The following is a 21,249-nucleotide window of genomic DNA, read 5'->3' on the forward strand; positions in this document are numbered from 1 at the left end:
TAGGGGCTCTAGAACACAGCTCTGGAGCACCTACAAATCTACCTTTTAGGCTTCTTGTGTGAATAACACCTTTCTATATACATTTCTTAACCCAGAGTTTTTGAAGTGGCATATATTTAAAACTGGAACGAAAAACTCTTGACAAAAGTTCCTCTTTGTCAGCCTGTTCTGATTGAGAATTGTCACCCTTCTTCACTGTGATTGCATAGCCAGCAGGATTATGTCCTTTCAGTAGAGGAAATGTAAAAAATTGTCTTTCCGAATGGGTATATATGTATATATGGGAAAAAAATAATTAAAGGTCCAAAAAAAACGTCCTGTGGAAAACAAGTCCCAAGCAAGAGCTCCTGTCCTTACCAGGGGCTACTTGCCTCTGCCCTTCCAGGGAGGTTCTGTGTGTTCACAAGAACTGTGTGTGTGTGTGTGAGTGTGTGTGTGTGGAACATACACATTTTTTAGACCATTTATTAAGATACTTATCATAACTTTGACCTGCTTTAAGTATATGATTAGACGGTTTTATTAAATTCAGAGTGTGTGACCATCACCATAGTCTAGTTTCAGAACATTGCCATTGCCCCCAAAAGGTCTCCATCTCTCAGGCCCTTTGCTGTTAATTCTGCTGCTATCGCCTGCCCCAGGAAACCCAGTCTCTAAATTTGCCTTTTCTGGATATTGCATGTAAATAGGGTCCTATGCTGTGTAGTCTTTTGCATCTGGCTTCTTTCACTCACCAGAATACTTTTGATGCTCATCCTTGTTGCATGTATCAGGATTTCACTTCTTTTTGTTAATGAATAGTAGTCCCTTGAATGGATATACCACATTTTGTTTATCCATTCACTGGTTGAGGAGCATTTGTATTATTTCCACTGGGCTCTTTTTTAGATGTGAACATCTGCATACATACTTGTCTTTGTGTGAACTTGTTTTGAGCTGTCTCAGGGAGATACCTGCCTAGGAGTGGAATCACTGAGTCATTCGGATAACCTGGTCACTGGATTATATGTTAGATTTATGATTTTTTAAAGAAATTTTTAAGGAAGTATGAAAACATTCTCCAGAGTATCTGCCCCTTTTTGTGTTCCCACCTGCCACCATCAATGTATGCGAATTTCAGCTTTTTCACATTTCTCCGTAACACTTCTTACTGTGCATTATAGTGGGTGTGAAATATCAGACTGTTGTGGATGTCATTTGCATTTTCTAAGGAGTAACGATGTTGAACATCTTTTCATGTGCTTATTAACCATTTGTATATCTTTGGAGATTTAAGTTCTGTTTTTACTAAGTTTTAAAACATGCGCTAACAGTTAACTTACAGTACCTCTCACCATCTCAACTCCTTCCCCTGCCAATTTTTTAGTTATGTTATTTCTATATTGTCAGGAGTTATAATATTCTGCAGCTATTATGGTTATTTTAGTCTCCCTGTTATGGTATAAATAGATTTAAAGTCTACCAATAATCATTTTTCATTGTTTCATCACTAATTTTCACCTCCTCTTTTGTTGAAGTTTATCCTTTTAGTAGTTTCTTCTAGAAGGGCTTGGGTAAGTTTTTTGAGTTCTTCACTGTTTCAAATGTTTGGCTCTTATATGTGAATGAATTTTGGGCTGAGTTTAAAATTTTGATTCCTTTTATTCCTTTGAGGACATTTTGAAATTTAAACATTGACTATTGCTGTGGATGAGTCTGAACTTTTATCGTATTTTGGGGGAACTTTTTGCCTAAGTGCCCAAGTGAATTTGTTCTTAACTTTGGAATATTGGTGATATAGGATCATCTTGTTGTTTCTGGAATATATGTTTGTTTATTATGGAGAACATCTTTTGTTGAATGTTTTCCTGAATTACACCTAAAATTATTTTTCCTTCCATTATTTTTTTCTTCAGGGACACCGATTGTGGGTGTGTTGGCTCTCCTCTGTTTGTTGTCCATATCATTTAGAAGTTTTAAATCTTTTGCTTGCTTTTCTCAGTCTTTCCCCCCAAGACCCTCACATTCTCACCATTGCACATTTCCTTTTAGCTACTTCTATTTCTGTGATTTTCTTAGTCTGTGAGGGCTGCTGTAACAAAGCACCATAGATGGGTGGCTTATAAACAGACATTTATTTCTCTTGGTTCTGGAGACTGGGGAGTCCAGGGTGAAGGTGCCTGCTTCATAAGTGGCTGACTTCTCTCTGTCCTCACCTGGGAAGGGATGAGAGTGCCCTTGGGGGCCCATTTCATAAGGGCACTAATCCCTTCGTGGGGCTCCACCTTCGCCATCTAAGCACGCCCCAAAGGCGCCACCTCCTGATACCATCGCACTGGGGATTAGGTTTCAGCATAAGGATTTGGGGGGTGACACAAATATTTGTGCTATAGCAGTGAAATTTTTAGTCATCTGCTTTCCCTGAGGTCTGTCCTCATGCTGTCCTTTCCTCTCGTATTTTCCCATAGCTTCCCAAACTCTTGTAAATCCCCTTATGCTTTTGTTTATAAAGTCAGTTATTTCATTGTTTTGTTAATGGAGAGCCATATGGTTGGGCAAAATTCTAATTCTTCATCTCATTTTCTTTTCCTTCTTGCAGCATCTTTGTAAAGGTTTTTTTGGGTTATTAGGTGAGTTCTTTATGAACTAGCTACTTGCAGGACTCTGCACCATGTCCCACCCCAGTAGGAATCCTTGTGACCCGAGGGGGTGTGTGTGGTGTTCCCACGGGGGCCTCTTACTCTCTGCCTTAGCGGCAGGTGGCGTCCTGCCGACACGGCTCACCTGTGCGGTTTCCACGCCGGCGCCCGGGCAAGCACCAAGTGCTGTCTTGCACATTTGTTCCCCTTGTCCCCGGAAAGTATCACTGGGTCTGTTGCTAAGGATGTTCTACTTATTTGGGGAACGTGGCTCTCCAGGCACTGGCAGCCTCCCCGGCATTTTCCTCCTCCTCTGTCTGACCTTCACCGCCACTTGGCAGTTCCTTCTCACATCTTGTGGTTTGGAGCTGCAGATGGCTTTGTTTCCTCAGGGACGGATGGAGTTTGCGTTTGCGTGTGTGCTCCTTATTGCTTTTGGGTGAATTCCAAGAGGAAGTCTTTAAGCCAGGGTCCTCTGACAAGACAGCTCTAGTCTTTCATCTTTTCTCTGCCAGTTACAAATTTTATTTGTTTTTTTGTTGTAGTTATGATTTCCTTTTAACTAACTTTTCACATAGATCTAAGGAATATAGTTTCACAAACAGCTTTTTCACTTTTAGGTCTGGAATGATCGGGTTAGCAATAATGTATCACAAGGAAAGAGAGACTCATTTCCTTTACTTGGTTCCTTAAGGAATTCAGAAGCCAGAGGGACTTAGAGAGGCAAAGTCAGAATAGAGTGTGGGTGTTTATAAACCTGAGGCCTCGGGGCCCTTAGACTTGTTCACCTGGAAGGCATGTTGTGTCACCGAACTCCCCAGTTTGGATGCCAAGGCATCAATTGTGGCTCCCATTTATGACTTGCTAGCATTCCTCAGATATTCCCTTGATATTCTTAGGATGCTCAACTCAGAACTCTTGGCTGGATTTCTATTTGAATTAAACAGTACTTTCCATGTACAACAACAGTCTGCAAGCAAGTAAGAAAATGGAAAGTGTGACTACATTGTTGAAATGTCAGTAACCAGAAGTAGAAATAATATAGGTGGTGAGGTCATTCAAGGACTAAAGAAAAATGAAATTAAAGTACCAAATATTTATTAATCACTAATTTAATTTTTAAATGCCACTGTGCTAAAAATTACAATATATATTCATCTAGGACTCTTGGGCCAGAGGGAGCAGATGTGGGGCCTTATGCTTTGCTTAGGGAGGACCAGAAAAGGTGCATTTGTAGGAGGGGCCCTGGTAGCTTTGAGGTGGGGTGACATGGGACAGTAGGCCCTTCCTCTCTGCCACCAGCTCTCTGGTGGGGATCCAAGCCACAGTCAGGCCCGTATATCCTGGAATCAAAGCGGTAGGAGGCAGAATGGCGGGTCCAGCACAAGGGACCAGGGCAGGACCTGTCCACGCTGGGGGCCTGTAGGGGAGAGGCTCAGCAGCGGGCAGTGAGGATGGTTCTAGGGGCAGGAAGGAACCAACACCATAGTGGAAACAAGTGCAAAGAGGAGGCTGGGAAGGGGAAGGCAAACTGGGCCAGTGGGTCGTTTCCTCTGGACGTTGCATTTTTTTTAACCAGGAGATGACGAACAGAAAAGATATAGGGAAGTAGTTTTGCCTGGTTTGTGAAGATTATTTTAAACACAACTGACTTCATAATTAATTAGATGTACCCACAGTTGATTCGTTGGCTGTACTGGTGATCTGTTTTCCACTTGGAAGTGGAAACTGTAAATGAACGAGGTCTTGTCCCACCTCTCAAGACTGATAGATGAATTAAGCCAAGCACAGATCACACAGCTCATCAGATTAGAATTAGGTTCTTACAAAGAGCTTATTTGGGGCAGTAACTAGAAAGGCACTTGTATAACAGGCCTGTGAAATCAAAGATGGGCATTCAAAAAAGAAGGAGCAGTTCTCAGAAAGCCTGGTCCTTACCCAGCGTTGCCTCGTCACAGACCCCATCTTAAAGAACTGATTGCATGGGAACCAATAATGGTCTCTGAAGGCTTTGGTGGAAAGTTGGTGGGAAATTGAGTGTGGGAGAAGTAAGCTGTAGGTGGGCTGCGATCAGACCCTTGCCCTGTGGGTTGGAGCCCCAGGTGGGTGAGGTGACTCCATAGCTTCTGGTCTGCTGGCCAGCTGTCTGTGTCACAGGGAGAATGTAGGGGTTTTGCTGAGAGGAAGGGAGGGGTTTTCATATGGAATTTTGTGGGAAACTTCTGGGAACCCAACTCGTCAGAAGGATGAGCATGAGTTGGGCCAAGAACCTACAAAATAAGATTTACGAACTGGGCTTCCCGAAGGAAAGAGCTGAAGGGCGGCTTGTTTTCACCCCTGTGAGTAAGGCACAGCCCTTGGCTCCCCACCTCACAATGCCGGTGACCCCTGGTGCCCCTCCTGTGGCTTTCTTTGTCACTAAGTGCCCACGGGCTCATGCTTTGCAGGCCTCTTTCCCATCCTCTCCATTGACCGCTGTTTGCCAGGGCTGCCCTAACAAAGCACAGGTGGTGGCGGCGGCAGTGGGGGGTGGCGAGGGCTTCAATGGCAGAGGTGTGGAGGCTGGAGGCGCAGAGCACGGTGCTGGCAGGAGAGGAGAGGCCTCTCTCCTTGCTTGCAGATGGCCGCCTTCTCCGCTGTCCGCACGTACCCTTTCCTCTGTGCCTGCGCATCCCTGGTGTCTCTCTCTGTCTAAAATTCCACCTCTTAACAAGGCACTGGTCAGATTGGATTACAGCCCATCTTAATGGCCTTATTGTAACTTAATTACCTCTTTTAAGACCCTTTCTCCAAAAAGTTGTATTCTAAGATACTGGGTGTTAGGGCTTCAAGGTAAGAGCCTGGGGGACACGGTTCGGCCCGTAACACCCCCACAACTGAGCACGTCTGTTCCTTATCCCTCTTTGGTCTCCCTCCCACTCCCAGATCGCACTGCCTCGACTTCCGCTGGGCCTTTTGCTCGTGCAGGGAGTGGGGCTGAGCCCGTGGCCCACATCCAGCTGCGAGGGCCCCAGCCTCAGGCTGCCCCTGGGGTACCCGACCTTAGACGCTGCCCCCAGTCACACTCTCCCCTGACTTAAAACGTTCCGGTCATTGTTATGCTGCTATTTCCTCCTCTTGGTAGCTAACCATTGACACCACCTGGTTAACTTTTCCAGGAAAGTGGGTTTCATAGCATCACCTTATACTTTTCATCACCGCCATCCAAGAAAGCCCCTCAGGCACGAGTTGGTGCAGTGGCTTTGTAACTGGACACCCCCAGCCCAGGTCATCCTGAGATTCATTTTTCTAAAATTCTACTTTGGTTCTGTCATTACTCAATGCAGTGGCTCTCTGCTCTGCAGGGTGCAGACCCTGTTCCTCAGCTAGGCACTTGAGTCGCTGTACAGCGCAGTTCCGCCCAGTTGTTCACGGGTATTCGGGGTCTCCAGCACTGGTTCGCCCTCGTCCTCCCGTACGCCATCCTGTTCCTGCCGCACGGCTTTGCCGGTGCAGCCGTGCTTCCCGGGAACGCCTTCTGCTTATGTGTTTCCGCCTCCTTCCACCTGTTACCCACACCGGGGACTGCGATGATTTGATTTCAGTTCCTATCTTCTCTATGATGGAAGCCCCCCTTTCTCTTTTGAAAATGACTCCATCTCACACTGAAATCTTATTCCTCTTTGCTCTTGTGACACTTAATATATGGCTGTAGTATCAATATACTGGCTGATTGGTCCAGTCACCAAGCAGCCATTATTAGACTCCACTTTATACCTGGGACTGTGCCCAGGCAGGTGCTGAGATCCAGAGCATATTGAAGATTTGGTTCCTGCTGGGGGGTGGTCGTGATGACTTGGGGGAAGTAGTAAGGCAAACGCGCGTGGGCTCGGCCGCCACGCTGAGGCTTGACGGGGGCATGCAGTACCTGAGCTCTGTCCAGGTGTTGAGGGTGTGAGAGTTGAGCTGAGTTTTAATGCTATGGTAGAAGTTTCCAGATGGAGAAGGAAGGAATGCAAAGCATGCAGCCAGAGAAAGTCGCACATGTGAAGATGTGGAGCCAGACAGGCAGCAGGAGGGGAGTGGGGACGGCGTGGGAGAAGTGGGGTCTGTTTGTAAAGATGATTGTGTTTTGTTTTTAGGAAAATAACTTTGTCCATACTATAACAGGTAGAATGATTTCTCGGGAGGAGAACAATGGGGGGGGGGGGTTGGCAGGAAAGAAATGAATTAGGTAATTATAATCAAAACAAGCAGAAGAAATCGAGAGGAGCGACCCCATTTTACAACCTTATGTTTGTGTGAGTATATGTTGAGGTTCCTCAACAGATGATAAACTCGAGAGCCACATATGTATTCTACCTGTTTAGCTTTCTAATACCCACATTACTTAATACATTAGTGTATCCACTAAAGGTCATGAGTGGATGCTAATGGTATGGCTTAGGCACTGTTTTTTATCATCCCACCAGACTTGAAATGTGTAAAAAGTAGTGCCTAGCTCATTGTAGACACTGAATAATAAGTTGAATACAACTGAATCTACGGTATGAATAATTAAGAGCTGACTGTAAAACCAGGGGAGAGGAAAATATGTAAAAATATGCAAAAGAATGATATATGCACAAATGTTCACATGCCTTGATTGGTTGAAGATGCCATTGTCAGCGAATGTGCTGAGCCTCACCCCTTGTGAGTCCTACCCCAGTGTGAGTCAGGGGAGCCCCACGGTGCCACGGAGGCACCCCACGGAGACGATGGCAGATGTGGCTCAGGTGCTTTAAATGAGTCTCCTCTTCTGATGTGTTTTTCTTTCTCATGGCTTCCTGCAGATTCTAAATAATCTGCCTCCATCATGGGAGAAATAGAGCAGAGGCCAACTCCAGGATCGCGACTGGGGGCCCCGGAGAATTCGGGGATCAGTACCTTGGAGCATGGACAGAAACCGCCCCCAACACCATCAGGAGGAAAACTCATGTCCATCAAAATCCAGATGCTGGACGATACCCAGGAGGCATTTGAAGTCCCTGTAAGTTGGGGTTGTGTCTGTGAACTCAGGCGCGCGGGCAGCCTTTGGCGTGGGGGACGTTAATCTCGTTCCTGTGTTCAGGGCTGTGAGGTGGCAGGAGGAGGGGCTGTGTGTCCTACACTGCCCTCCCTGCCCCCATCATGCTCCTGACCCGTTCTGGGTCTGAACTGTCCGGTTTCTAGATTTATGCATGTATTGCTTATATAGTGATGTCAGTGGGCATGTGCTTGAGTTTTGCTATCTTTCCACATACAAATGTATGTGTGACACTTGTGTACATATGTATTTATATACATAAATGTGTGAATTGGAGGGAACTGTGATCTTGTGGAGGGATCTCAGTTTGGTTGGCTTATTATAGGCATTCCTCACACGGTGCCTGGGTGCTTGTGCATGTGCATGTGGTGTGTATGCACATGCACATGCCACCCCTCTGGACAACAGGTAAGAAAAATCCTGAGAAAAAACATCAAAGAGCCATCTGCATGTTTTCCTGTCAGGAGAGAGCTGACTGTGTTTGAGGGTGGAGGTGTCCGGGGGAGGGAGTGGAGAAAAATCCCAGTCTAGGCCCACAGTATGACAGCCCCGAAATGGAAGAGGCCTGCCATCCCTGGGTCGGGAAAGGGGGGGTCTGGGAGCCGGACAAAGAGGCAGCCTTGGTTGGTGGGAGAGCTCACTTAGGCCCTCCCCCACCCGCCCCCTGGTTCTGCTGTTTCCATCAGGGACCCAGCTGCATCCTTTCCCCCCAAACCCCTCCTCTTCCTGCTAGAGGTTAGGGAGCAGCAGCCAGTTAGGTACCGACAGAGGGTTTCTTCTTCCCAAGGCAGGGAGAGTAGATGTGTGTCTAGCTTCTGGAACCCACACTGCACTTACTTTAGAATCGTCATTCCTGGCGTGGACCAGGGGCTGTAGACCCGGTAGCACACTCCAGCTTTAGTTTCCTGTGTTCTAACATTGTTCGTGGGGGAAGAAGAAAACTCTTGAATTCCAAACAGCCAACTTATAAACAAATTTTGTGAACATAACCTGTTTTTGAAGTGGATATGATCTGTCTGTTTTTGGCTAGAGGGACTGAAATTTAATAGTTGGCATTAATGCCTGTAACCCATCATTCAATCATTTATGTGATATGATTCACTAAATTATATTCATTTCAGAGAATGGTGTTCAGAGAGTGTGAATTACCATTAAGTGTCTCAGGGAATGATAAACCTCAGAATAGCTATGTTTGAAACTGCCGATTATTGCACATTGCAAACAGCCTTTGTATCCTTCCCATTTTCTTGTGGAAATCATATCTTTCAAAGACTTGGGAATGTCTTTGTGTTCTGGCGACCAAGGCTGTTGCTAATCTGCTGAAATATAAAAATAAATCAAGGAGTGCACCTGCCAGCCTGTTAGAATGAGGCCCTCCGGAACAGGCACCTCCTCCCTCCTCCCCGCAGTTTTTTCTCTTTGCCAGACTGGTTTGGCGAGGTATTTAGTTTCAGTGTTTCCTACTGGTGCTGTTAAGGACTTCTGAGCCCAGGTCTGTGCAACACATCCTAGTAACTGGTGCTCCTGAGTGTCGTTCGGACTGAGGAGCTACAGGTGTTACTGTTGTGTGCACAGACTGCTGGGGGTCACGTGTACTGTATTACATTGCAGCGTCTCAGTGTCCTTAAATCAAAGGAGGCCAGACTCTGTTCCTAGCACCTGTTTAGCTGGGAACTATGTAGGTACTTCCTGCCTACGAAATAGGAATAGAAGTGTGTTTTCATCTTCCAAAATTATTCTATTTGATAATTTCTGACATCTGTGCTTTGCATTAGTAGCCCCTTTGTCTAGAAGGATCTTTTCTCATTCCCTCCCTGATAAACTCCTGTGCACCCTTAAAGGCCCTATCAGTTTTACCCAGACACTAACACCTTGAGGAAGTGGCTGGGCTTTTTCTATCCTCCTGCAAATCTCTTTCCTCATATAATCAGGGTGGAGTTGACCTGCCTGGGATCAAATCCCAGCCTCTGCTACTGACTCACTGATCACTTTGGACAAGGTACCTTTCAGTATCTCCATTTTCTTCCCTGTAAAATGCAGCTAATAATAAACCCTACCTTGTATGATTATGAGCATAAAAAAGAGTCGATACAAGTAAAGTGTTTGGAACAACTTTTGGCACAGACTAAGAGCTGAATACAAGTATGATTAGTGGCGCTAATGTGCACCAGCCTCTTCACTGCTCTTTAAAGCAGTAACGTTATCTTACTGTCTCATTCCCAGCGCCTAACACAGTGCCTGGCATGCAGTAGGTGCTCATTAAATGTTTGCTGGCTGAATGTTAGGATGAGTTTATTTTACAAGTAGATGTTAGTTTTTTCACATGCCTCATCCATTCATATTTTATTTTTATTTTTCTACTTTGAATATTCCTTCCCAACCAATGGGTAACAGATGTTTTCCATGACTGCCTGTAGAAAGGCCGATATCAGCATTTCTATTGACGGAGCTGATTCTAATTGCTACCTTGTGCTCTTTGGGAAGAGAAGCAGCTGGAAGGCATCAGGCTGGCCACGGTGACTCATTCGCAGTGCTCAGGATTGGAGCACAGTGACGTGGATTGCAGGAGACCCCGCTCCCCATAGATGCTTTAAACTTTAGCTCCAGATTTTTTCACTGTCAACTTATCAGGGCCGGGTGTATGACCCTGGAAGTGTCCCCCTCGCCCTCAGCTGACCCCTCCCTTGATTGGGTGCCCCAAGAGAATGAATTCTCATTGCTCACTCACATTTGCGACAACAGATGTGCAGGGCCCATGGCCAGAAGTCATTGCAGTTTCCCATTTGCAGGACATTCTTCTTTCCTTTGGGGACTGAATTTCCTGGGCCTTTTCTTTTTCCTTTTGTTTTAGAGTAGAATGCAGGCAAACTCATCATTTTAAATACAAATTCCCAGACACTTTCTGATACAGGTAACCAAGCCATACTCCCTGTGGTGTCTGTATCGTTGTTTATAGTCTTTAAAAAATTATTTAAGAGTTTAAGCTTTTGAAAGGCCTCGGCAGGGAGCACTGGCCTTTTCCACGCTGCTGTAGCTACTTCCTCCACTGCCATCTTTGCTCTTGAACTTGGACAATCTCAAGTATTCCCTCTATAGAGTGGAAAGTTCAAGGCAGTATTTATAGTAAATTTTAACATGGCATGTTATCATTGTGTGGGAAATGCTGTGCAGATAAGCCTCACCCTGTGGTTTATGTTATATGCTTCTCTCCCAACCAGAGATTATAAAAGGAAGCGATTCTTGTGGATCTGAAAGGGTTAATGACACTTGCCCCCTGCCAGGACCATCCGTCCCTCCTTAAGGTCCCTGCAGGGGACTTCTGTGTCCTGTCCTCATAACCCTGCTGGTAAACAAGCACAGCTCCTACTGACGTCTGTAGGGAGAAGCAGATGGCTTCTTCCCCAAGTGTTTATTCAGTGTATGTGTTTTCATTAGCAAGGTCACTTCAGGAAGAATCCAGAAGAGCAAAAGAGAGAAAAGAAGCCATTTTTGCTGCTTCTGAGCAGCCCTGACTGCTCACAATACAAATGCTTGGGAAGGACAACACAGGTGACCAGATGCCTGGCCTTTGTTAACCTGGCAGGGGTGGCCCGGTGCATGTGGCCGACTGTGGCGCGGCCTTTCGGGAGCAACGCCACAGGTTAGTTGTGGCAGGAAGAGCTCACGTCGACCATTGCCTCCCCGGAGGTGGTCCTCGTGCCTTTCTTGGGTTTGTGGCTTGTTGCTTTCCTCACAAGCTTTTATAGCACCCAGCTGCCTGAGGATAGACGGTCGGCTGCTGGGGGAACCTTTTTCTCTCCGCTGCATTTTATCAGCTGTATTAGCATCGCAGGCCAGAAACTTCTATTTGTTGGCCTCCCCCAGGTGGAATGTGAGCCCTGAGGGGGCAGGGCCCTTCCTGGGCCCGTGTCGCTGGACCCCACCCTGATTGGGGCCTGGACCCAGCACACACTGACCCATGTAACCGACCTCCCCTGCCCAGCTGGTCACCCAACTCCAGTCCTGAGAGGTGGCTGGTGCTGTCTTCCTGTCGAGGTGAGGGAACCCAGGGACGAGCTTTTAGTTGTAGCCTCACGTCTGCACCGCACCAAGGCAGGACTGGGCCTGGCACCAGGCTTTTGACCCCTGACCTCCCTGCACCGAGCCACTGCCTCCACTGCTTCCAGTGTCCTGCCTCAGTGGGTCCTCTCAGACTTGCCCCCCATCCCCCACTCCCAAGGGCAGGTCGCACGTCCCAAGCTGCTTCCGCTCATCCCCTTCGAAGTCCCAGCAGCGCCCACCTCCACGCCCGATGCAGTCCCCCACCACGGCCGCCCCGGGGCTCCTGCTGGGGGCCCTCGCTCCTTACAGCACTAGGCGTCTGTACCTCTCAGTGGACTTTGAATCGCGGGCTCTCATCTCGACCCTCAACCTAATTAGCTCCTTTCTGTCCCTCCTGAGACTCAGTTTGCTGATGGGCAAAATGAGGTGTTGGGTCTACCTGACGCAAAAGGCTTTTTCTCTCCCTTGTTTGGAAGTCATGGCCATGTATTGACATCTTTATTGATGAATTGTTTTAACTTTTCGTGATTAGTATTTGTTAATTCCCCAGGCAGATGGGAAACTCTTTGAGAAAAAGGATTTTTAATCTTAAAAATTACTAGAAAGCCCCCAAAACTTGACCAGATTCAGTCATTACTGTGTACCTAGTAAGTGCTAAAAGAGAGAGGTAAGAGGGTGCGTGAGTCTACAGTGCCGACATGTGATACACTGCTTACGGTGTGTCAAGCTGTGTCAGGATTTAATGGTGTGTATTGGGGGGGTTACATAAATTGAGCAAAACTATATGCCACTTGACAATGGGAGAGAGAAGACTATGGGAAATCAAATATTTTCTAGACAACACATTAGTAGGAAATAAACAAGTTTGTGAAACAGAAAAGACATCAAATTTTTAAGAAAAGTAGTTTGCATGTCATAATAAAAGAGACTGCAGAGATTTTTAACTGGGTCAGATTTGCCTCTGTTGTGTCTGAGACCTACTTTGGCATCAGTCCCTAAATAATAAAACATTTATTTCATTTTCTACCTTTTGAAATGAAAGGGTGCAGAAGGGAAGAGGAAGGAAGGTGGGGGGAGACCTGTATGAAATGTAGTTGGCCATTTAAGACCAGAAGGCACACGGTATGTCCAGAGCTGCATTAACTCCCTCTTAAGCAGCTGCCGTTTGCACCAGAAGGAGGGGAAGGGATCTCACATGTTCACTCAGAGCTTTAAAAATAAGTCCATGTTTCTTTGTCCTTATCAGTGTTGTTTTTGGCTCCTTTATTAGCAAAGTTTCTGAAATAGTATTTGTGTCCACTCTGCATAGTCTTTTCTGTGTTTTATTTAACTGGAGTGATAAATGGTTCTGTCTGGGTCTAGCCTCCTGAGGTTACATTTAAAGGCTATTTTAATAGATTAACATTTTTTTCATAAATCATTTCAGCTAAATACTGTTAGCCTTCCTTTCTAGCTCCTTAGAAGCGAAGAGTAGAATTTAAATGTTGCCCAGAACGTGTGTGTGTGTGTGTGTGTGTGTGTATGTACACCCCTTTCAACTTGACTGTGGATGCATGTGATCAAAGTCACTTCTATAGCTCTGACATGACTGTGCAGGAATTCTCTGACAGCTGTTTGCTATTTTCTTCCTGAAAAAGGAATCTCTCCATAGAACCTAATAAATAAAAAGAATAAACTATAATTGAGAATGTCCATGTCTGACACATAAATGGACCAGTATTCTGAGAAAACATAGGAAGCTTGAGAAGCTGATTTTTCTCCTTCTTTTAAATGGAGGTAATAAATTTTCTCCATATAAGAAACAGAGTGACTGAAGGAGAAAATCCAGACTGTGGCTCCTGGCTTCATCTCTTACTTGCTGTGTGGCTCTGTGTGAGTAGACAACCATTCTCAACCTACTTCTTTGTCTCTGAGTATGGAGAATACCTGCTGATGGGGCTGAGATGCAGCCCGGATGAAATGCCTTCTGTGAAAACAGTGGGCAGCATCCTGGACACATAAGACGTTCTCATAAAAGTTAGTTTTTTTCCCTTCCTTTCATGCTCAGCTTTTCTTCGTCATTGTTCTTTAGCAGAACTGAGACTGTGCTTTCACTGCAGAGCTGTATGGTGGCTGAAATGGAAAATGAAAGCACTTTAAGAAAAAAAAAATAGCATACTTGTGTCGAGTGGAATAATTCCTCTCTTTTCCCCCCACTTTCTGCATGATCTCCCGTTAGACTTGAGCTTTCTTTGGCAGGTGAGGGGTGAGTCTTTCCTAAAATAGAGATGTATCCCAGGTGGCTTTCAGAAGTCTGTAAGACTGCAGAGCTCCTTGCACAGCTGTGATTTCTGACAAGCACATTTACATTTTTGATGTACCTGCCGTGTCTCTGAGCCTTAGTTTGGTTAGCTTTGAAATTGAGGGGCATTTTTTTTTTAGCTGAAATATTTTAGGTACATTTTGGTTTTGCTGAACTTTTGTTCTCCTCCATTTGCATGCATAGTCCAAAGCTTCTCCATTTTCCTAGAACGAGGATTTTCCAAGGAGAGCCTTGCATCCTTCCAGCACAGACTGGATATAGGATTTCAAGGTGGACGCAGGATTTCATGACCTTGTAGGGGCAGGTCTGCACAGTGTGGGCTCTGCAGGGCCCATTTGAGGGGGGTGCTTAGCTGGCTAGACAGTGCTGTGTTTGAATGTTTATGTGAGACATATTAACAAGCAAATTAGACCGATTTTTAAGTCATCTGTTTTTTATGATTTACTCGGTTGTTGTCTTCTGTCACTTTGAATGTTTGAGTTGGATGTAATAATTTTAGCTCCCAAGAAAGATAAGGAATGGTTTAATCAATCTGAGATCTTTCTGTAGATAAAATGATTGTGTAAAAGAGCAATTCTCAAAGTCTTTAATACTTTATAACCAGAACCAAGAGCCTGATAGGTTTCTCTTTCCTCGTTCATATGAATAGGAAGTGACACAGATACCCACAAGGGAATTTGTGACTGTGGTGTTATTTTATGGAATGTGATCTTGGAAACATGATTCCCCAAATGTTTATGGACATGTGAGACAAGGTGCTGCTGGTGATAAGAAAATAAATAAAAATAATGACTACCCTTTTAAAAAATCCCTTGCTGTGTGCCTGACATTGTGCTAAGTCTGTACTCACATTATCTCATTTATGGTAGATCTGTGACCCTATGAGGTAGGTGTGATGACCTGGGTGAGGTCATAGGTCATATGGGACTTGTTCTAGGTCATAGAACTGGGAGAAGTGGCTGGGTCCCTGCCCAGCACCTCCCTACGTGGAAGGAGGAGCCCTTAGGGAGGGCTGGTCCCCAAGACAGATGCAGTGGTAGGTGCCCTAAGTGGCTGGGATGGATTGAACAGGGCTGAGCCTGCAGGGAGAATACCCCGTCACCAGAGGCCTGATTGCCATATTCACGTAGTGGCGGCTAATGAGGGTCCCCAGTCGAATGCCTGGGAGCTGACTGACAGGAGAAGTTGAGGAGGTAGAAGTGACAGGACTTGGCTGGCAGCATGTTGGATCAGGAGCACCCAGAGGGTGGGAGAACACAGACAGTCCTTAGGTTTACAGCCTGGGTGGCTCGGTGCTGTCACAGAGGACTAGGAAATCAACTGCCACACGCCTATCTATGACAACTGTTGTACTAGAAATAATGTCTTCCTTCAGTTGACGTGAAAGGAGCGTTACTAATGTTGCTAATAAAAGGCACTGTCTTATTTTTAATCACAAAGAAGAATGTGGTTCTCTAAGTGAACCTCCAAGATTCACGGTGATTATGTAAATTTTACAAACTGGAAGTATCAAATGGAGGTTGATTGCTTGGTTTCCATCTCTGTTAGGAAAATTGTGTCTTCTCTTTGCAGTTCAGTTTCCTTGTCATCCAGAAGCTACTCTGTTCAGCTTGCCGCACCCAAGCGAAAGCCAGGCTGGGAAAGCATTTAAATCCAGTGTCTTCAAAGGACTCTGCTCAAAATCATTAGAAAGAAATGGGGTGATTGCTTTCATCAGCTTCTTGCTTAATTTTGATGCAATTTGCTTATGAGGTGAATTATAAGGTGCATTTGCCTGTAATGTAATCTCCCAGGGGTTCTTTGTCAGAATGTGTTTCTGTTAGCAGACAGACTTCAAATGCTCAGTTCTTGGATCTAGAGATAAGGCTGAACATCTAGAACATTGAAAAGCAAAACCAAGGGCATTTGCTGAATTATTAGGGTATCAAAACAATACTTTTTTAAGGTTAAAATCTGTATTAGTTTCCTAGGACCGCTGTAACACAGGACCACAATAGGGCAGCTTCAACAACAAATTTATTCTCACAGTTCTGGAGTCTGAGATCAGGGTGTCAGCAGGAGGGCTCCTTCTGAGAATCTGTGTCCTGCCCCCCAGCCGCTGGCTGTCTCTGGGGTTCTCTGCCTGGTTGATGGAGGGCTCAGTCTCTGCCTCATCTTTACTCGGTATTCTCCCTCGGTATTAGACTCTCTGTGTCTAAATTTCCCCCTTTTATAAGCACACCAGTCATACAGGAGTAGGCTCACCTTAAATACCTCATGTGAATTGATTACCTCTGTAAAGACCTTATTTCCAAATAAGGTCACATTCTCAAGTACTGGGGGGTTAGAGCTTCCAACATGTGAATGGGGTGTGGTGGGGGGAGACCCAGGTCAACCCGTAACAAAAGCGTATTTAACATTGTAAAAGGAAGGGTAAAGAACATATATTTCACCCTAAGCATCAAGACTGGCTTAAAAACACGTTTTAGAAATGAAATACTTTAGTCTTTGTTCTCACTGCACATTCTGTAGAAAGATTTCCTTTTTGACATTTTTTTGAAAAGGACACAGTTAAAGCTCATTGTGTGTAAGACTCCATCTGATATATAAAGTGTCCCTCAATTCCCGATTTTAAGTATGTGTCCCTTCACTGGGAACAGCAGAAACAAGAAATAAAAGGCCTGTGTGACTGAGCTTCTCAGAACAGGGACACTTAGTTGTGATGTCCGGTAATAAATATTGGGTGACACTTCCATGAAATCCACACCATGATGTTCGGGGTGTTTTTCTGGGGCTGCACGGAGTTGGTTTTCTCAATCCAAGCTGGTCTGCCTCGTCTGGTCCCTCCTGTTACATCTGTCCTTCAGCCTGGTAGTGACCCCACTCCCTCGGCCCCCACTGATGCCTGCGCTCTGCTCCAATCCCTGTGCTCTGTTGAGGATGCCCGTCCTCTGCCAGCACCGCGGGTCTCCCTTGCCTTGCTGTGACACTGGCAGCAGCCAGAGCTCCTTTGTCGCTTCTCCTACCAGCCAGGGAAGGGCTTTCGGGAAGTCACACCAGAGCAGTGCGTTCACTGCCTCTGATCTTGCCTGCTCCTCGGGGCTCCCCGGCTGCTCTTCCAGGGCCATGCTCTCTGCCCTCCTGTGTCCCGGGGTGGCTGCTGCACGCCTTTCAGTCCCTTCAGGTCAGCTCTTACTCCTGCGGCCCCACACGCGGTTACTGTCCTTAGTCTTAGTCTGAAGGGGCAGGAGGAGCGCCTGGCTCTCAAGCTGGTCATGCCGTGGCCATGCAGGAGGGGCGGCCATTGCCAGGCCACAGCAGGGCCAGGAGGGCGCTAGCCGAGGCGGGGTGATGAATGCCCACCTGACCACCGGCCCCTGTTGGTGTCTCCTGTTGCTGAGCCGATCCGGGAGCCCACGAATGAGGAGGCCGAGGTGAGTGGGCAGCAGAGGCCACGGGCAGGAGCCATGGGCAAAGAGCCTCACTCTCTGAGGAGATGACCAAGATGTCTACCTCACAGAGAACACCTGGGCCCCCAGGAGTAGCTTCTCAAGTTCCCTCCTAAAACGTGCTGCTCTCTCTCCTCTGCCTTCACTTCCATCCCTGCAGGCTCGGGCAGAGGGTTCCTCTTTACCACTGACACCTCCGTCCTTAAGCCTTGGCCTGCAGGCACCCACAAACACCTTTCATTCACCCCAAATCCTGTGATTCTCGACATGCTTTTATGTAATTTGTATATGATTTTACTAGTAAAATCCAGGTAAGAACAATGAAAGCCAGGCAGGGCTGCATGGAAGTTGTAGCAAATACCAGGGACATGAGTGCAAACTGTGATACTCCCGTTAGCCATCTTCTCACCCTTAGCTGCTGTAACGTTGGTTGTCAGTACCAAGATGACACAGTTAGAGCTGTTAAGTGATGTCTGGTTCCCTGTTACAGTGCTGAGGAGAACTCTTCCTGTGTGTAACTCCAAAGGACGGGGATGGAAAATGTGGTCTGGGACAAACAAACCTTTGAAGCCAAGATCAGTCAAAGGGAAAAGTAAAGTGGGAGAAACCTGTTTATTGCTTACAAGAAGCTGCTACTCTGGCTTGCCCGTGTCTCTCCCCTTCCTGGCTGGGAAGAAAACCAGGAAAAAAGCCCCTCCTGTTCCGGAGTGTGCTCACCACTTACCCTGCCCCTTGTAAGCACCTGTTGATATGGAGACGGACTACTTCTCTCCACCCCTTGGAGACACCTGGTGATATGGAGATGGACTAACGCCCACTGTGAGAGGTTCTGGAAATATTGCAGTTTTACCCACACTGTGTTAACTGGCTTTCAGCTGCATTTTACTGCTCGCTGTGTCCAGGTAGGTTCCACAGGGCCAGTCGGCAGTCTCTGCCAACCGCATGGTGGAGGGGGAGGGGGGGTGGACTCATGCCAGGCCCTGCTCAGAGCTCTCCTGGTCTGGTAAGCCCTCACCCGTCATTCACTTCTAAGGAGGCACCCTTCATTCCAGGCAAAGTCTCTGTTTGCTGTGAGCTCTCTGAGCCCCTCCTGGCAAAGGTAGTCTCTCCTTTCCATTCCCAGGGTGATCTCTCTGAGGTGGGCTACTCGTTCATACCCACCACTGCCTGCCTTTAAAGCTCCTGAAAGATACATGGTCATCTTAGAAAATAAAGTTCTACTTTTTTCCAGAAAACTGGTTCAGCAGAAACCGGGACACTGCCAGCAGCCATTCGGCATCCTGCCAGCCCTGGACTATGTAGAGGGAGAAGTTTTATGTGGGTACAAGTCGTATTGCTTAGCTTCCAAACTTATTTTTGCCTTCTGTCTGGCTCTAAAAGTGCTTGGCAAGGGGCCTGGGGAGCTGGTTTTGCTTTGGGTCATTGTTTGGTGGTACATAAGGTACTAGCTGAAGACAATTCCTTTTCTCTGTGCCCTGTACCCACAGAAACCCTCGGGGCAGTCAGTGAGTTTCTGAGTCTTCCTGGCCACACTTTCTGCTGTGGCATTGAGGTGACACTTGAGTTGTAGCCCATTTTCTGGGCTACTCTATCACTCAACGACCCAATTGGACATTTGCTGAGATGTCAGGGATTAGCTTCCTAGGACTGCTTTGAGATCGTACCACAGATGGGCAGCTTAACAGCGGAAATGTATTTTCTCTCCATTCTGGAGGCTGGAAGTCAGCAGGGTTGGCTCATTCTGAGGCTGTGAGGGAGATTCTTTTCCAGGCCTCTCGCCTAGAACCCGGTGGCTTGCTGGCAACCCTTGCTTAGTTCTTTGTAGATGAGTATAAGTGTTCTTGTAGATGCATCTCTGCCAATCTCTGCCTTTATTTTCACATGGTGGTGTTCAGTGTGTGTGTGTGTGTGTGTCTGTCTCCTAGTTTCTCCCTTTATAAGGCCACAGTATAAATTGGATTAGGGCCAGCCCTAATGACCCCACCTTATCTTGGTCATCTGCAGAGACCCTATTTCCAAATAAGGTCACTGGGCACTGGGGGGTTAGCACTTCAACATAGGAATTTTGGGGAGTCACAATACAACTCATGTTATGTAGCAGCTTTTATTGTTGGTCTTCTTAATGAAACATCATTTGAAAAGTGGTCCAGCCTTTTGCTGCTTGAACTTCTAGCTGTGTAGCTTATGAAACCAGTTTTCTCATCCAGTTCCTATGGAGCACATTGTAAAATGGGGTGTTTTTCCAGTAAGTGGAAAAGATCTTCATCACCCAGAACTCTCTTAAGTCACACTAATGCTTAGTTGAAATAGACCTGTAGTATAGGCAGCCGTATTAGATGAGAAATCTTGGCTGTTCCAATCAAGTGAGCTATAGGAGTGTGTTGGTTTTGAGTAATTTTCCTCCCTCCCCCAGCATTTTTCAGTGAATCAGTAATGGAAAAATACTAGCTTGAAAGACACTGTGTAGTACTTTCCAACATCATCTTGTTGTGTTTCTAACATCACTCACTCTGATTCTGGCAAGTATCCATTCCTTTGATATATTAGTGTAGGTTGAAAAAATAAGCTTCACTGCTGTCCCAGCATTCTCTCAGTCATCAAACACTAAGGCCAAAGAGGGTTACTACTCATCAGAGAAATGCAAATCAAAACCACAGTGAGATATCACCTCGCATCCATTAGGACGGCTGCTATCAAAAAACAGAATATAACAAGTGTTGGTAAGGATGTGGAGGAATTGAGTATCATGTGCCCCATGGGTGGGAGTGTGAAATGGCAGTCACTATGGAAATATGACAGTTCCTCAAAAAAAATTTAGCATAGAATTACTGTAGGATCCAGCAATTCCACTTCTGGGTATTGAGTCAAAATTACTGAAAGCAGGATCTTGGAGAGAGTTTGTGCACCTATGTTCATTACAGCAATATTCACAATAACCAGGAGGGGGAAGCATCCCAAATGTGTGCTGATGGATGAATGGGTAACATGATATATACCTCCTATGGGATATTATCCACTCTTGAAGGAAATTCTGTCAAATGCTGTAACATAGATGAACCTTGAGGACGTTATGTTAGACAAAATAAACTAGTCACAAAAAGACAAATATTGTATGACGTCCACTTACATAAGGTACCAAGAGTAGTCAAATGCATAGACAGAAAGTAGAATGGTGGTTGCCCGGGGTTGGGAGAGAGGGAAATGGAGAGTTGTTTAATGAGTTTAGTTCTAGCTTCGCAAGATGAAAAAGCTCGGGACGCCTATGTGAATGTACTTAAGCACTACTGAACTATATACTGAAAAGCTGTTAACCTAGGAAATTTTGGGTTGTGTGGGTTTTTAAACCATGATATAAAATTAAAAAATAAAAAAAGGAAACTACTTAAAATAGCCACACCTGATTTCAGCTCTTGAGAAAAGTAGTCTAAACTTCCGTGTCCATTGCCTAGTACTTCAGTTGAATCCTGGCAGCACCAGACGGGTGTCAGGGGATATGGGAATAACTCAGCTATGGGGAAGAGACTTGGAGGGAAAAACTTCATTCAAATAAACCAAAACCCTAGCTCTCAAGTACTGTGACCTTAGCTCTGCAGATGATGGCTGGAGATGCTTTGAAAACATCCAAGGCAACGTTTAAGTTGCACTGACATTCGTGGCATCGCTTGGTGTTGGCGTGTATCTCCTGTTTATGGGTCATTAGTTATCATTTTATGGCTCTTGCCTCCCAGAAAGATGATAAAATCCTTTGAGGCTGGGACTGGGCTTCGCAGCAGCTAGTGTGTTTCCTGCACATACAAGGAGTAAATGGTTGATAGA

The 21,249-nt window shown here is 45.9% G+C and overlaps 1 protein-coding gene across 3 annotated transcripts in view; it reads left to right on the forward strand.

The window, feature by feature from the left end:
- The window catches only part of FARP1 (FERM, ARH/RhoGEF and pleckstrin domain protein 1), a 284,581-nt gene that overhangs the window by 72,843 nt on the left and 190,489 nt on the right, over positions 1–21,249 (forward strand). For all 3 annotated transcript variants that reach the window (XM_036893886.2, XM_036893885.2, XM_036893887.2), the window contains exon 2: positions 7,430–7,626. In XM_036893886.2, the coding sequence (XP_036749781.1) occupies positions 7,453–7,626 (174 nt within the window). In that variant the 5' untranslated portion in view covers positions 7,430–7,452. The remainder of the gene's footprint in view (positions 1–7,429; positions 7,627–21,249) is intronic.

Source organism: Manis pentadactyla, chromosome 17 (assembly GCF_030020395.1).
Source record: "Manis pentadactyla isolate mManPen7 chromosome 17, mManPen7.hap1, whole genome shotgun sequence".
Classification (NCBI taxonomy): domain Eukaryota; kingdom Metazoa; phylum Chordata; class Mammalia; order Pholidota; family Manidae; genus Manis; species Manis pentadactyla.